The sequence below is a fragment of the Tursiops truncatus genome, chromosome 3 (assembly GCF_011762595.2).
Source record: "Tursiops truncatus isolate mTurTru1 chromosome 3, mTurTru1.mat.Y, whole genome shotgun sequence".
NCBI lineage: Eukaryota > Metazoa > Chordata > Mammalia > Artiodactyla > Delphinidae > Tursiops > Tursiops truncatus.
In genome coordinates, this window is record NC_047036.1 from 8,651,180 (window position 1) to 8,669,246 (window position 18,067).

At 40.4% G+C, this 18,067-nt stretch overlaps 1 protein-coding gene across 4 annotated transcripts in view; it reads left to right on the plus strand.

Annotated features, from left to right (window-relative positions):
• The window catches only part of MARCHF6 (membrane associated ring-CH-type finger 6), a 76,343-nt gene extending 62,165 nt beyond the window's left edge, over window positions 1–14,178 (plus strand). For 3 of the 4 annotated variants that reach the window (XM_073802011.1, XM_019951078.3, XM_073802012.1), the window contains 4 exons: window positions 4,291–4,380; window positions 6,321–6,453; window positions 7,436–7,571; window positions 10,361–14,178. In XM_073802011.1, coding sequence (XP_073658112.1) covers window positions 4,291–4,380; window positions 6,321–6,453; window positions 7,436–7,571; window positions 10,361–10,451 — 450 coding nt within the window. In that variant the 3' untranslated portion in view covers window positions 10,452–14,178. The remainder of the gene's footprint in view (window positions 1–4,290; window positions 4,381–6,320; window positions 6,454–7,435; window positions 7,572–10,360) is intronic. The other variant, XR_012330626.1, reaches the window with a different exon arrangement.
• Window positions 14,179–18,067: the final 3,889 nt, after the last annotated feature.

Consider the following 18,067-nt stretch of genomic DNA (forward strand, 5'->3'; position numbering starts at 1 on the left):
GATTAGAATCAGAGTGAAAGGGAGCAAGAAAGGGGAATCGTTAAGCATATATGACGCCTTTCTGTAGGAGCTGCATTGCAGTGTAGTCTAATAGCATCAGTGATTGAAGTAAGGCTGTTTTTCACAGAATAATGCCCGCAATAAAGGTAGAAGAATTAACAATTAATTAGGAAAGTTACTGTTTTGCAATAATTAACAAAATAATTGATTCTAAGGATTGTCAATGGATTCTGAACCTATCAGGTGAAAGTCGATGGTTCTTTAGCTACTGTGCTGCAATAGCAAGTTACCTTGCAGCTCCAGCTTACCGGCATAAAACAACCATTTATTTTGTCCACAGAATCTGTGGATCAGATATTAAGACAGGGTATATTGGCTTGTGTCTGTTTCATGTTATCTGGAGTCTCATCTGGGAAGGCTCAGTGGCTGAGTGTGATCTGACAGCCTTATTAGCTGGTATCATTTGGAGACGTCATCACTCATGTGTGAGAGTTGGTGCTGGTTATTGGTTGCACCGTATCTGGGCTATTGGCTGGAGCCCCTGGATGTACTTGAGCTTTTTTACAGCTTGGTAGCCTCAAGGCACTTGGGCTTCTTACAAACAAGGCAGACTTGCATCACTTTTTATGACCTTTTCTCAGAAGTCCTGCAGCGTTGCTCTTCACTACGTTCTGCTGGGTATGAGCAAGTCACAGTTTGGCCTGGATTTAAGGGAAGGGGATATAGACCCCTACCACTCCACGGGAGAAGGATTTGCAGTCATGTTTTGATGCCACTACAGTGCAGAAGTGGTTGTTTGCATGGTGACAAAGTGTCACCTTACAGACTACTTGCTACCTCAGAGGGAAACACAACTTTATAGGGGAGGGGTCAGGCAGATGCTACCGTAACCCAAGAGATCACTGCAGATGTGGCAAACAGATGGTATACGCCTCCTGAGGTTGTGCAGTACGCAGCACTGAAAATGAGCAAAACAGCCCCTGGGGTCCAGGAGCTAGGCCTCCTGCTGAATGTGAACAACTGACAGAACATCAGCATCACACAAGGCCACTCTGTGACCAAGATGGATCAAGACAAACTCAAGACCCCTCCATAATCATGTCTGAACGCAGGCAAAACATGAGTATTGTTCAAACCACAAAAATGCCCCAACATGCCAGTACCCTGGCTGACATGATTGGCTGCTCCTTTGTTTGCTACTACAGTTTGATTAGCCTCAGCCTGTCCCTTCTTCTGGATAAGATTTATTAAGATACCCAATTATAGATTACCTGTACTTTCTACTTAGCATCTGGAATAGAGCAAAGCCCTGCTTCCTTAAATCCTCCCCAAATCACCTCACACAAGCCAGGAAACTGTAATAAGCCTTTTCTAACACTCTTACTAAGGGCTCCAACTTCCCCATACTGTTTGTTCTCCCTCACTGCATTGAGTAGTGATGCAGCTTGTTCACTTATACCTGTGTTCCTGGTGGTCTTGACAGTGCCCAACATTGTGACCTTGGAGAATTATTTGAAATTATTCAATTTTAAGAATGCTTATATGTTATGACTCATCAGTTTTCACTTTTCAGAATATCCTGCAAAGAAACATTTACATGTGTGCAGGAGACATGAACAGGGTTCTGCTATTATATAATTTTTTACCATGTCAAAAATATTAGAAGCAACCCAGATGTCCATCAATAGAGAATGACTAAATAAAATGTGATATATCTTTGCTTTTGAATCCAGTGCCGCAGTTAAAAAGAAGGAAGTAGAGCTGTGTATTTCTTCGCTTGTTTGTATTTTTGTTTTGCTATATGTTTTGATATAGATAGCTCTCAGACGTGGTTTTTTTTTTTTTTTTTTTTTTGCGGTACGCGAGCCTCTCACTGTTATGGCCTCTCCCATTGGGAAGCACAGGCTCCGGACGCACAGGCTCAGCGGCCATGGCTCACGGGCCCAGCCGCTCCCAGGCATGTGGGATCTTCCCGGACCGGGGCACGAACCCGTGTCCCCTGCATCAGCAGGCAGACTCTCAACCACTGCGCCACCAGGGAAGCCCTCACGTGTTTTTGAGTAGGGGAAAAACACAACTTGCAAACAGAGTGTGCAGCATGGTATCCTTAATATTCTGGATAAAATCCCAAAGTTTGAGAGAACAGCTTGCTTTTTGTCCATCCCTGACTCGAAGCTGCTTGCCTTTCCTGCGTCAAGTGACTACAGACCTATGGGAGGCTGGACTCTTTTTTAATTCTAGCAGAGGAGCTAGTGTGGTATGTCTTTTTTTGTGGGAAAGGACTGGAAAGCAGTGGATCTTGAAAGAGCTGGAACCTCAGTGATCTGTGGACCTCCTCAGGTGAACATTAACCTCACTTGGGTGCCTTCTGGACTCCCAAAGGCCAAGAGAAAGCTGAGTTGGTGGTTGAATCTTCCCTGCTTGTGAGCCTGGAAAGATAGAGAAAAAAGCAAGGAGGATTTCTCCATGTTCTTATTTGGGAATTGTTGGCTTGCTATCCCAGAGGTCTAACAGGCTAAAGATCCTTTTGCAGCCCTTTAGGATATTCTCAATCCGAGCCTCTGAACCACATTGAGCCAACAGAGAAAAATAACACATGTTTTATGTAAGGGGGGCCCAGCAGCCACAGAAAGGAAGGCCAGGCAGAGCCATCAGAACACATGCCCGGTGATGGAGAACTGCTTGCAGAGCCGTGAGCATCCAAATAGAAGAATAAAAACACAGGGGTATGTGGGCATGCACACACAATAGCAGCCATAAAACAGAGTGAAATCGTCGTGATGTTACATAGCGTGGATTTCAAACAAATTCAGTAAATGAATTAAAGATGTGGCTAGTCAGATTGGAGGCCTGGAAGACTGATGCACAGAGCAAAACTGAAGAATAGGAAATTGAGGGGAGAGGAAAAGTCTTGGAGGATACACCCAGGAGACTTAATATAGCCATAATAAGGGTTCTGCAATGCAAAAATATGAGGCAACATTGAAACAAAAATAGGAGACAGCGTTGAAACAAAAATAGACATTTTTAACTAAATTGAAGAAAGAACTGATCTGTAGGTTGAAGGACCTCATCAGGTTTGGTGAAAAGAAAATTGATGAGAAAAATGCATATTTGGGCACATCATGGTAGAATTTCTGAATTAAATCACAAGCTTCAAAAAAAAGCATACTAGCAGTGGACTTTGCAGCACTGAAACCATAAGGTAGAAGGGCATTTAGAGACCATTGAGATAAAAGGGACAAAACCCAACCTTCCTATACCTAGAAAAAACGTCATTCACCCATTCGTCTGTCAGGATGAAGAGTGATATTTGAGATTATGCAAGAATTCAGTGCATGCATCAGCCTCCCACCCTATTTGAAGATGTTTTGGAAGACCAACCAACCAAACCAGAAAATCGGAACAGAACAGTATGAGCAAAATCCATATAAAACTGATACACATATTTCCTATGGGACATACATGTATAGACATAGATCGGTGCATAAGGAAACAAACGTGGAAGGTACATACCAAATGTTAGCAGTGGTTATTGCTGGGGAGGGATCAGGATTTGGGCTGGTGGTCACAGAGGACTCCAGCCTTCTCTGGAAAGGTTTCAGTTTAATGTAAGAATAGATTTAAATGTTACTTGATACTTTTAAAACATACATGTATATATATATTTTTAAGATAAACAGAACCAGTTATGAAGGACGTTGTGTGCTGTGTTCAGGGTTGTAAGCACGGAGGTCTCCTTAAATGATCTGACTTGCACTTTAAGAGATCACTTAGGCAGTGGGAGTGGTGATCCCTTTGGCTGCCTGGTGGATAGTGAGGTGGGCAGGCCAGAGGCACAGCGGGGAGCTTGGCGTGACTGGGGAGGTCCTAGTAACAGCTCAGCAGAACTGCGAGCACACCCGGCTGGAAGCGCTCTGAGCCTTCAGGAGCCCAACTGGAAAAACAGCCCAAGGATGGTTTGATGAAATAAAGTCAGGGCACTGTTTTATTTACTTGCTTGTTCAGATCTCCATTAAACACTTTTCTTAGTTCTCTTGGGAAAATAATGTAGTTGTGTTTTTTTTTTTTTTTTTTGAAAGACACAAGAATGAGTTTTGATAGAAACATTGAACTTGAGCTGTTGGGGAAAAAATTCCCTGGATTTTCCAGCGTATTTATTCTTCTGTGAAATCGTTACTAATCCAACAGAGTTTTTGTTTTGAAGTTAATAATGCAAGAAATAGCCTCTGTGCTGGGTTTATTGTTAAAAACAAACAAAAATCTGTTAAATGATTTTTATTATCCTAGGATTGGGCACTTGGAGTCCTGCATGCCAAAATCATTGCAGCTATAACATTGATGGGTCCTCAGTGGTGGCTGAAAACTGTAATTGAGCAGGTAAGCAAGTTCGGCTTATGGGACTCTTATTTTCCACGTTCCCACTTTTCTAAGTTTTATACATTTTCTTTAATGAGCATATATAACTTTTTTTTTTTCTTTAAGGAGAAAGGCAGTTTACTCTTACACCATGAATTTTCATCAGCTACTCTTAACACTTCCCTTATCTGAAAGTTAACCAGTAGCTTAAAGTGCCTAGAACCCTGACTAAAGTAAAGGCAAAATTTAGCATATGTGCTTTTTTTTAGAGCAGGAGTTCTGATGAAGGCTTGGTAGTCAGTTTTGTAAGCCTGTAGTAAGGAAAAGAGGTTATTGTTCAAGGCAATAAATAAAGAAAATGGCAGGAAAAAAATAGATTTAAAAAAGCAGAGCTCTTTGGGAATATTTTAGCTGTGTAACACCTAAGACAGTTTTGTGTTATGGAGCTATCATATAATGTGGTCATTGAGGTGATCACCTTGAAAAAAATAGACGGTACTTCTGTACTTTGGTAATAAGGCTAGGAAGTAGGATAATTCATTTTAGGAAGATTTCTTCCAAAGTAACCAACATAGTAGATTTTGGTACTTATTTCTTTTAAGTTTTAGTTACCTAAAGAATGGACTTATGGACAACCCTCTTGTCCTTAGGGCAGCATCAACTTAATAAGGTGTTACAGTTTTGTAGCACTGAAGGTATACCTCCTTTTGATGTATAGGAAATACAGTAGTTCTCAGCCCAGTATGCACAAGAAACTCACCCAACAATTTCTGTACTTGGAGATTTGTGAGGGTGGGGAGAGCCAGGGAATTGGTGTGTGTTTGCATGCATCTCTCAAGTGCGGGCTGATTCTGAAGTGAGATGGATTGCGGGCTGCGTGGCAGCATGTCCATTCACGATAGGAGTACAGACCAGTCCACTCTAGAGTTTCCAGATGAGACTCTGACCCTTGTGGAGAATAAGCATGAAGTTACACCTGGGGGCTGTGAAACACTGTTGATCTCTATAATATTTTGCTCTCTGATGCATTCTTTCTCATACATGTGTCTAAGTTTAAGTAAAATGATTGAGAAACACCGGGATGCCTTGCTGCATTAATTTAAATGCATTTGGGTTAAAAGGATTTTGGTGGGCCAGAGGGGACCTGTGGAGCAGTAAGCCTGTTGTCATTCACCTTGAAATGCTCTGGCCCACTTCCGAGGGACCTGGGGATTGGAGTTGCACCACACTGTGTGACTATGGGCCAGGAGAGGTTGAAGTGCTGGGGGAAAAACACAAACAACGCTCTGCTGTTTCGTCCCCTTCTGTATACCATCTTTATTTTCCATTATTCCCAAGATTTCCCCACTTCCATCCATTCTTTCCTCTGCAATACTATCCCGTAGAACTTTCTAGATGAGATGAAATATTTTAGAAATTCTTGAATTTAAAAAAAATTCACTGTAGAATTCTTTCATACTAAATTGTTCCATAAAATACCTTCGATTTGTTGAAATTTAATTTATACAGGCTTTTTAGAAACATGCTTCCTGTTTATAATGTTTTCTTATATTCAGATAAAATGAATGCAATCTTGAGTAGTAACACAGGTCACTCTTAAACAATTTATGTATGAAGTTACTTCAAGTTGTGTAGTCTTCAACTAATATTATTGGATGCCATCTGGTATCGTATAGCACAAGGCTAGTGTAATTATTATTCTAGATTAGCATCTTATTATTTTATCTCTTAGCAGAGTTAACTGCAAAGTGTAAGGAAGTAAATGCATTTCTTTAAAAACTTATGGATACCATACTTATGTTTGTGTTCCAGAATTTGCCTTGACTTCTGAAAAAATAACAAGTTTGAATCTTTTGGGCTGGTAGATCCAGCTCCCTGTGCTTGAATTCAGCAGATTGCTCTGTTAACCTGGAGGAATTTGTCTTGTATCCTTATTCTCATTTTTTACCTCTATGTTTCAGGTTTACGCAAATGGCATCCGGAACATTGACCTTCAGTATATCATTCGGAAACTGGCAGCGCCAGTGATCTCTGTGCTCTTGCTTTCCCTGTGTGTACCTTATGTCATCGCGTCCGGCGTCGTTCCTTTACTTGGTGGGTAATGCTGGCTGAGGGCTTCAGAGAGCACCTTTATTCACATCATTACATTCTTGTCACTTATGGTATCAAAGGTTGCCTGGCTCCAAATGCTTTATTGTAAATATAAATCCAGCTAAAACAGTGATTTTAAAAGACTGTTTTTCTTAGATTTCACTAGTTAGGGCAAGATGAGGATCATAAAACGCTTTGGTACAGTTTTTTTCCCTAGGCAGGTGAGAAAGTATTGACATTTAAAAAAATATCCTTTAGCGTAAAAGAAAAACCAAAGAGGAGAAGCTAATTTGTGACACTTTAACATCTAGATATTATCAGCTATGTACTGAAGAATCCTCACATGACCTTAAAGCCAGCAATGTGTTCAGAATTATAAGCACAAAGCTTTCCCCTCCAAATCTTTTGCTTCTATTGAATTCCCTCTGTCAGTTACTAGCATTATCATCCAACAAGGTGTATAAGTCAGAAACCTTGAAGGTCATCCGTGTCACCTGAGGCTCTCTGCTCTTCATACTCAGCTGGGTTCCAAGTGCCTCTGATCTGACCTCTGGAACCCATTCTCTCATCTTTGGAGCCCTTGCCTGCAGCTCACGTTGAGATGAACATCAGCTCTCACCTTAACCTCAACCTCAGCCGCCTCTCGTCTGGTTGCCTTGTTTTGAACTCTCCATCGCTAATTCATTCTCCACACTGCGGCCACGATGACCTTTCAGAAGAATAAATCTCGTTCATACCTTTTTGGTGAACATCCTTTTGTTGGTTCCTCTGTGCCTTTAGAACACAGTCCAGCTCCTCGGGATAGTTCACGAGGCTCTTCCTCTAGCTGGGGCTGGCTCCAGCTTGACGGCACTCCTTGCCTCACTCCATTTCATACAGGATGACTTTCAGTTAAGCGCCCCTCCCCTCTTCTTAGGAAAAGGACATACTTTCATTTCACTGTCAGCCTTTATACACTTAGAGTTTTTCTTTTTTGGTTTTCCAGGTGTTACTGCGGAAATGCAAAATTTGGTCCACCGGCGGATTTATCCATTTTTACTGATGGTCGTGGTGTTGATGGGAATCTTGTCCTTCCAGGTCCGCCAGTTTAAGCGCCTTTATGAACATATTAAAAATGACAAGTAAGTGTAGACTTCATTTGTCTAGCTGCTTTTTGTTAAGATGTCTCATTTCTTAATTATTGTGTCTATTGTGATAAATCACAGGAGGGAAAAGTGCTCAGATTCTGGACGTATTTTGAGGTAGAATTGACAGGATTTGCTAACAGATTGGATGTAGAATGTGAAAAAGGGGGTTATCAGGACTTGGTTGGGTCAAGCAACTGGAAATACAGAGTTGTCATCTACGGAGATGAAAAAGACTGGGAGAAACTGGTTTGGGGAGGAAGAGTTCTTAATGTCCATTTGGAATAATTTTCAGTCTGTTTTCAAATGTTTTGGTCTGACAATATATTAAATAGTTTTAGATAAGAATAAGAAGCCTGCTTTAGGAATTAGCAGTGCCTGCCTAAGCCCTTCTTGCAGCCAAGGGCCATTGGGTTACTCTGACCATTGCTGAGAGAAGCTGTGAGGTTACTGCAGAAGCGTTGTGGTGCCCTCTGTTTTGAGGAAACTCTGCGACCTGACCTCTGAGAAATTGAGAACAGCCAAGGAAAACACCTTCTGGGGTAGCAGCCATTTGACCCTCCATGTCCTAATGGAAGGCTGAGTCCTCTTCTGCTTTAATGGCGCCTCACAGAGGAAGTAAGTTTGTAACTACCCATCCTGGTTTGCCCGGGAGAGTCCCAGTTTACACAGGCTGCCTGCGTGTCATTACTAACAGCGCCCCCTTTTACTCGTGAGTGCCGGCTTTGGGCGACAGATTATATGGTCACCTCATTTACTCTGGGGGCTCTTTAAGAGTAATATGTTTAAGAATGAAATTTAGAGAGTGTTCAGGGCTTCTCCAAAGCACTTACTGATGGTAATAAACACTAGAAGGCTTAGGCAGGCTGAGTATTAAGTTCTGTCAACCACGAAAGAATGGGGAGGGGCTTTCAGCGATGAAAGCCCTTTTCCCTCACTTCGCTTGTTTTGGCGGCACAGTCAGTCCGGCACCAGCGCAAAAGAGACACACCCTCGGGAGCTGCCTGCAGCCCAGTGCACTCTATTATCTTTCCCCACCGTTGCTTCGTGCAGAAAACCGTTGAACTCGGGCTCGACAGAGGGCGTGTCTTGTTCACCATTATACATCCACAGTGTATCTGCCACAGGGCTTGGTCCCGAGGAGGTGCCAAGTGTGCGTGTGTGCGTGTGCGCTGTGGGCATGAGAGGCTGCTGGGGTAATAGAACTGGCTATGGGTTCAGAGTCTCATTTTTCTGCCCCTGAGTTACTTTTCGGTTTGGGGCAAGTTTACCTTCCTTTTCTCTCTGTGCTTGCTATCTTGATGTGGTTTGTGATTACATGTGTGTCAGGTAGTGCCATGTGTATTATCATGTCAGATATTGCTCAGTTGTCATTGTTCAAAGAGTTTACAAATTCCTCACAAGTTGAAAAAACACCGGTTGGTTGAGGGACAGTGGGATAAGGAATGATTAACTTCGGGAAGAGAATCAAGAAGACAAAAAGAAAAGGGGTGAAACAGTGAGCTTGTGATGAAGAAGCAGTAGGGTTAGTGGAATGTTTTAAAAAGTGAAATGTTAAGCTTCTTGGCGTAAATTGCCAGAGTACCTCATGAGACCTGTTTGTCAACAGAAAAGTGATAGATGAAAGTCAGGGTGGAGGAAGTCACGGGGAAAAATAAAAGTTGCCACACGGAGCCCTCCACACATGCCAGGCCTTTGTTACCGAGGCTTTTGCCTGCTTTCTGTTTCTTACAGCAATCATAGGACTATTGTTCTCATTTTATTGAAGAGCAAACTGAGCCTCAGAGACCCCAGCTCCCTGGCAGCCCTGTCACGTGCTGGCCTCACTCTCCTCCTCTTACACAAATGTGTAAAGTCCTGCCGGGCACGTCTTGGTCTGCACTGCTGCCTCCAAGTGGGTCCCCGTGCCCGCTTGAAACCATCACCCACACCGCCCCCGCCCCCCGCAGCTTGTTGCCATCAGCGTTGTCACCCACTGTTCTCCCGGGTCAGCCTCCAGGCCCTTCGCCCACGGTCACTGCAGCCCACCACTACTGCTCCCCCCAGCTCCTGCTGGCATCATGGGGATGCTGTGTCCTGGTGGAGGACCTCCAGCCCTGTCATCCCATCCACAGGCACTTCTGTCTCCGTTTCTGCAGTCCTGCTCCCTTTGCCATCACCTCTCATAGGTTAGGAGCACTTAATACTCTTTCTTGGACCATAACCTCGTACCTTCTGTCAGTCACTTGCATACAGTCATTTCTGTGCCCTCTTCCTTTGACCTCCTTGAAATCTTTGTCCTTTGATTTCTCCTTTTCTTTAGAACTAGAGCTTTTCAGGTTTTACTCTCCTCCCTACCCAGCTTTCTGATTATCATATTTCCAGTCCATTTCTTCAGATCTGTCCACTTACCTGTTTTGTAAAATATGATCCATAACAGATAAATCCCCTGAATAAGTTTCTTCTACCTTACCTACCTCTGGCCTCCAAGAGTCAGTTTATGAGGGCCCCTCACCTATGGACCAGAGCCTGTACTCCACTGCATAGCATCTGAGGCCTTCTGACATGTGCTGCTCTCATGTCTTCCCATAAATCCATACCTTTGCTATGAGATGCCTGCTTTTGTGCTGTTTGCCAGTATTCATTCTAGACTCCCCTTCTACCTACCTAACTACTGAAGGGTTTTAAGTGGGAGTGAAGTGATCTGATTTACATTTTAAAAAATGTATCACTGGCTGCTCTAAGGAAGAATGTTTTAGTAAGTAAGATCACATAAGAGAGTAACCACCCTGTTTTTAACAACCTAGGTACCTTGTGGGCCAACGCCTCGTGAACTATGAACGGAAATCTGGCAAACAAGGCACATCTCCGCCGCCTTCACAGTCATCCCAAGAATAAAGTGGTTGTCTCAACTACGTTGACCTTCCCCCGCCTTTACGTGTCCTTTTTTGTGGACTTCTCTCTGGAGATTTTCCCCAGTGATCTCTCAGCGTTGTTTTTAAGTTAAGGGTATTTGACTTGGGTTTTCAGCATTCAGCAAGCAGCAGTGCGAGGCTCTGCTGCCCTTCCTGCATCTTCTGACATCATTGCTGTCTGAGGTCTGTATATGTGTAAATAGAAGTTCCGGGATACCCTAAAACCTTGGATTAAACAGAATGTGCATTGTACATCTTTAAACAAAACGTATATTAATTTATTAAATCTAGTTGTCACTTTATTTTGGACCTGCTGTGATCTTGACAGGAAATGTGCCACAGAGCCATAGTGCAGAGGCAAGGCTTCTTAATGACGTCTTTTGGAATGCAATGTCCTGGTGTTCCTAGCAGTTCTTATTAAGTGAACTGTACATTCTGTCTTGGCTGTTCAGACCTTACCAAGAACATAAAAGGAAATAAGTAGAAATCAACAGTGGAGTGTCTGTGGTAAGAAAACATGAACTTGTGCTTCACTGTCAATCGTTTTTGGAAGTTATTTTGTATAACACCAAAGCTGTTGTACATTTTCTACTGCCTGATTTTTTTTCATGTGTCTGTGTTTGTAATATTGTATAGTATATTGTGCTAGGTGAGGAAATTATTTTTAATTTTGATAATTTAATATTCCTAGTGATCAGCATCAGGAGTTGGGTTTTGTGTTTGTTAGGGACGTGTCTATACTTAGAGAAAAGAAGAAGTCCAAAAGAAGATTTTTCCTTAGATCCTCCAGCCCCCTTTTCCCACACACAGCTGTCTTTTCGTCAGCAGTGGCCAAAGTCATGGAAGATCATAAATCTTACAGGATAACATCACCAGTGATACTGCATCTTCCTGGAATAAGGACATACTGAAATGTTTTGTCAAATGTAGATGGGATTTGTGGTCTTAGATTGACAGCGTTAGAGAAGACGGGTTAGAACCCCTGGTCCTGCTGGTTAGTGCATCATTGGGTGAGGATTAGGGGCAGTGCATTTCTCCAAAGTTTCCAGAGCTTTTTGTTTACAGAATAAAACTATAAATAAAACCAACTTGATTTTATTTGACCAGAAGGAAGCTGACTGAGCTGGCCTTTTAACATAGGAGTACAGAATGTATTTCATTGGAAACGTGCTGTAAAAATCTCAGAAAGCAGAACACTTAGAAACTTGGTTTTCCTTCATAACCAAAGCTTCAAGTTAGAAGTTTAGAGAAATAGAATGGTTGGGCATGTGATCCAGGTTTTTAATGGTGATGGTATATGGTAAGGGTAGTGTTTGTTTTTGAATGATAACTTAGTTCTCAGAGAAAATGGACAGCATAGATCTTAAGAAACCATAAAAGAATTTCCATATAGTATTAAAACCCATAGGCTTAAATCTGAGAATTTTTAAAATATGAGAGTCAGCCAAACAGAAGTTACCAAAAGCAACACGTTCTGGTTGTTTTATATTTCAACAGTTTTTCCTGAAGTGGTAAGTGATTACTTTAAAACATCAGTATCAAAAAAAAAAAAAAAAAAAAAAAACTCGACATAGGATTCAGTGTTACAGTTTTTCGCAGTTTGTAGTAGCCCTTTCTCATATTTGAAATAAGGCCTTTGCTAGCCCTACCTTTACTTAGAAATTTAGTCCTACTGTAAAAATTAGGAGCATTTTAAACATAATGCCACCTGTCATGGTGTATGTCTATATCAATTGTTCTCTTTGGGAGAAAAATATTATCAAATTGGGCATATAACTTGATCGTGTTAATTTAAGTTTCTTTTTTAATTTTTCAGAGAATTTGTAGATCTTGATATAAAGTTATTGGAACACACTTATCTGTTTTACCAGAAAGAGATCTAGGCAGATATCACAAAAGATTAAAAATTGTTATTCTACAAAATTTTAAGTGAATCTTATCAGATATTTTGTAAAAAAAAAAAAAAAACACCAAAAAACAACATATAATATACATATATATATGTGTGTGTGTGAATATATATATATATATATATATATATATATATGAATGGCCAAAAAGTTGCCCTCCATTTCACTGGCAGATAACTTTATCTTGTCTTACTTAAGGATTTCCCCTGGTTTTTCAGTTGTGCTTTGTCCTGTTTTTTTCAATAAGGTGAATACTTTCATAAGGAAAGCATTTGCTGGCATACTATTTACTTGGGTAGCATCAAGATTTTATTATTAACCAATAGTCTTATAAATATTTAAAACTTCTAGTTCAGAAAGTGCTAGTATTGCTGCCCTTCTTCATGTAGAATTAAAAAAATAATAATAGTGTAGTTTTGCTTCATTTTACATTGGGCTAAGACTGTCTTCAAGGAATTTAATTAGGAAAGAAGACCTTTTTGCTTTATTTTTACTATTTATAAATTGAAGACAAATCAACATTTGGGGTTAGTTTTACATGACCAGTTATCAAATGGTCATAGTATGAAGTATGCAGTTGTTCATTATTAGCAAATTCTGTTTGATTTTTAAACTATTAAGTACTAATAGTTGAGATGAACACTGAAGAAAAATGCCAATGTGAAGTTTGTGTATAGCTAGCCTTAAAAACCTCCATGTTTTTAGGTGATTTTTTTCCTGTTCTCTGGAGAAACAGTGGAGATTGGACATCTCAATTCCAGATGTAAATGAAAAGTAATTTTTATTTCAGCATTTAATATAACTGTTATTACTGTGGATTCTTGTCTTGTGTTTTTTCTTTCCCTTATTCAAGTAATAGAGAAGAACTTTTTCTCAGATGATTTGATCTTAGATGATATGTCCTTTCTGTATTGGCAAAATGCTACTATTAAAGTGTAATTCTTGAATTTAGGTTGAATTGATGACTTTTTAAAACAAAACAGTGAAGCACTGGACATTGCTACATTGTATTGCATTTGCAAACACACACACACACACACACACACACACACACACACACACACTCACACACACTCACTCACTCTGAAGAATGTTGCACCAGTATAAGAACACTGGCACTTTTTTAAACGTTGCAAGTGAGCTACTTACTCTCATTTTCAGGATTGAGTATTTTAAAGCTCTCTACTTACTGTGATAAGTTTTTTATATTGTAAAATTAAATGATTATGTTTAAAATACTCCTTTAGAATGTTACCTATTCAGTTGCCATCAAGAAGAAAACAAATGTCTTACTACAAAGGTATTACTGAAGCCTCACTTGTGGAGATTCTCTAACTTCCTTGTATCTACTTAATTAACGTGCCCCTCAATCAGATGTTTTCCTTTCAGTCCATTACTGCCCTGTGTCATTTTTTTAATCAATAAAACAGCCATCACGAGTAAGGGCTTCTTTCAGGTAATCCCCAACAATATCTTTGGCATTTAATACAACATAAAGATAAGACAGGATACATCTGTTTTCATTCCCATCTATTTTGTATGAGTGCCTCATTTTGTAGTCATGAAATTAATATAGTACCTTAAATGAAAATGTAATGACCATAAGGCCTAGAAATGACTGTTGTAGAAGCTCAATGAATAGAACATTTACTTAGTTGGGATGTTAGTTTTCTATTAAATACCTTAGATACCCAGACCAACTTTATGTGTATATATTCTAAAGTGCTCCCTTTTTTATGTGGTTGTTTGTTGCCTTCTGAGTTGAGAGAAAAATTGAATAAAAACGTTAGTTGTAGCCTAGTTTTTTTGGTTTATTTTTGCTTTGTTGCAAGATTGCTTCAGAATTATGAAATGTGCATTATTAGTTGGCACAGGCAGATAATCCAGATCGTTAAAAGTATAATAATTATGGAAGAAAAAACTCAAGTTACATATGATTATAGCCCCTCCGTTCTAAGTAGGAACTTGAAAGTATAGTTGCAGAAGACACACCTTCCCCCTCTCTCCCTCCACTGTGGTTACAGCCCATCCTCACTGGGAAGAGTGAAGCCCTTCTTCTTGTGCCACAGGCAGGATGCCACCCAGGTCTGCGCCTCCACTGCAAGATCTGAGTGTAAAGTTTCACCAGGTTGTCTTTTAGGTGGAGATTTGGATAGAGTAAAAGTCCACTTCACATACTGATCATATGTATCAGAGAAAAAGGAAAGGGTTGCTTGAGGTTTTTAAAGTGCCCTTTGTGAAGAGATCCTTTTGTTTCTAATTTTTGTTTCTAGGTTCAAAACTTTTTCTATGATTTTTTTTAAATCATTTATGCATTTTTATTTATTTCAAATGCAGTGGTGGTAGGTGAAATGCTATTTGATCCCATAGGGCATGTGTAATCTGTGAAGTTGAACTTTATTGCAAAGGAAATTGTACAGTGAAATCTCAGAAAGTGGCCATGAATTCCCTCCTCCTACTGTGCAGTTTGCAGCCACTCTTGTTGCGAACAGAGCCAACATCACGAGTGAAATGAGGGTCTGAGGAGGTGAATTCTCCCCAGCCCCACTCTCATTTTTTTTTGGTGTCTCTTTTGTTTCCAGCACTGTACTTAGTACTGTAGTAGAATGAGGTATAGGGTCTGCCTTCAAGGAGCCCAGTTAGAATGGAAAAGAACAAAAAAATGAGCAGAAGTTTCCATTGTAGGTAGGAGTCAAATGCCACAAGGAACACAGAAAGGACTCACCTTGGGCGAGGCTGTGATGACCTGGTGGCGCTCAAGTCCTGTTTTGTGTATACAGGCACCCCTCCCACACACCCACACCACAGTTCCTCTTTCACCCTCTTGCAGTCCACTTCTGCTCAGTCCCACATGGCATACACCTGTCTGTATGTCAACAGCAGTAACCCACTTGACGTTGTCTAATCGTCATTTTGAAATTTCTTCCTTTACATATGTAACAGTGCCATGTCTTTCTGCTTCTCCATGTTTGTTCAGTAACTTTTCTTTAGGACAAGAAGCTTCATACACGAGAACCCCACTCATTCACTCCTTTCTTTGCTTAAATGGAGCAATCCCTTCTGCTAGCTGCACAAATCCAAAGGTGTGATGGAGCAGAATAGAGAGTCCAGAAATAGACCTACATGTATACAGATAGCTGCTTTTTGACAAAGGTGCAGAAGTCAAACAAATAGTGCTGGAGTAATTGGACGTCCAGGTACAAGATTAAAAACTGATCCATATCTCAACAGTTGTAAAAATTAACTCATGGATTACAGTCCTAAATGTTAAAACCCCAAACTATATAACTTCTAGAAGAAGACCAAGGGGAAAATATTCAACCTTGGGTTGTAACCCCAAAAGCACAATCCATAGAAGAAAAATTTGATGAATTGGGCTTTATCAAAATTGAGACCGTCTGCTCTTTGAAATACAGTGTTTAGAGAAACAAAGACAAGCCATGGAGTGGCAGAAAATATTTACAGAACATTTCTGATAAAATGCGTTCGGAATAAAGAAGTCTCTAAACTCAGTAGTAAGAAAACCTATTTGCCCATTTTAAAAATGGGCAAAATATTTAACACACTTCACTGAAGAGGAGATATATATATATATATATATATATATATATATATATATATATATGGCAAATTACATGAGAAGATGTTCAACAGAATTAGCCATAAGTAAAATGCAAATTAAAACCACAATGAGATGCCCGTTCATACCTATGAGAATAGCTAACACTAAAAATACCATACCACGTGGTGGGGAGGATGTGGAGAAACCGGAACTCGCCCCGCTGGAGGGAATGTAAAATGGTACAGCTGCTTTGGGAAATAGCTGGGCAGTTCTTAAAAGGTTAAAATCTGTTTACTTACCACTCCTAGGTCTTCACCAAAAGAAAACGTGTAAGTCCGTATGAAGACTTAAACACATGCGTGTTCATAGTAGCTTTATTTGTACTAACCCAAAGCTGGAAACAATCCTCGTGCCCATCAACTGATGAATGGATAAATGATTATCCATATAATGAGATACTGCTCAGCAACAGAAAGCAGTTCACTATCCGTATATACAGCTTGGGCAAATCTCAAAATGATGATGCTGAGTGGAGGTAGACAAAAAGTGTACTGTGTGCTTTTCATTTATATAGAATTCTAGAAAATACAGAGTAACCTACAGCAATCTAGAAAGCAGATCATTGCAGGTAGGGGTTGGCAAGGAGGGACGTGGGGGGGATTTCACAGGCATGTGAAGAGACGGGGCAGAGAGGACGCATGTGTGTGACGGATGTGTTCACTATCTTGATGGAGTTCTGGTTTGACATGTCAGGGTGTACCAAACTGTACAGTTTAAATTTGTGCAATTTACTGAATGTTAATTACACCTCAATTTTAAAAAGTATTATGTTCATATACTGTCTTTGACCATTTCACACCTTCCTCTTCCTCAAAGTGCCACCTTCTCCGCCTTCCTGACTTTTGGCTGATGATTTTTATTCCTATTTCACTTAGAAGATAGAAGCAATCAGAACAGAACTTTTCACAAGTTCACACCCTCTGCCCCATCACCCCCTGTGTTTATTGTGCTCCAGGCAGCCTCCCCTTTTCCACAACAGGTCAAACCTCAGGGCCTTTGCATTTGCTGTTTGCCATGCCTTAATATTCTTCCTCCAAGCTCTCCCCAACCTCCTCGTTTCTATACTAAAATGTCTTTCTTAGGGAGGCTTATCTGAAATTGTAGCTACTTGGGCATTCCTGTCTCCTGCTGTATTTTTCTCTTTCGTATTAACTTACTGTACAGGTTACCTATCTTGTTTGTATTTGCATGTTTTTCCCTCACTTGAATGTAAGCTCCAGAGATTGAAAAAAAAAAAAAACTATTTGGGGATTACTACTGTATTCCAGGACAGTCCTGGGACATATTGGGCGTTCTATAAATATTGTTGGGTAAGTAAATAAATGAATCAGAATAATGTATATATGGTTAAAATAAAACCTGAAAGCCATCCTCCAGAGGTGAGCACTGTCAGTAGCTTGGTGTTTGCTTCCAGACTGTGCTCTGCATAAGCATTCATTCACTGATGCTCTTATCAACACGGGTGGTACGTGCCCTGGGCTGCTCTGCAGGTGGCTTCTTTCACTTTATATTTCTGAGCATCTTTTTATGTCAGTACATAAGTAGCTATCCCATTTAAAACTTTTAGCTGTATTGTATTCCATTGTGTGGATAAGATTATGATTAAAGTTTTATGAAAGGCAATTGGTTAACCCATTTTATTACATGCTATAGTAAACATTTTTGTCCATATTACTTTACTAGTATTTCTGTAGGATAAATTCCTAGAAGTAAGACTGCTAAATCATCAAACATATTTAAAGTGCCAAATTGCCCCCAAATGTAATAATTAACACTCCTCTCATCAGTGTATGAGATTCCTCGTTTCCCCATATCGTCATCAACATTAAATAGTGCCTATTTTCAGTTTTGCTAATGCTGTTAACTTGGAAACGTGTGTGTCTTCATTTGGTAGGTAAGTTGCCCAGTAGAGAAGTTGTGTTTGGGGGTTGATACCTCTAGGGAAGGAAGGAGGGCTTGTCACTGGCCCCTCCTGAAGACAGCTCATTCTAGTTCTTCACCTTCGTGTCGAGAGGGGAGGTGGGTCTCAGGGCCTGTTTCATTCAGTGTGGGTGTTAAGGGCAGCTG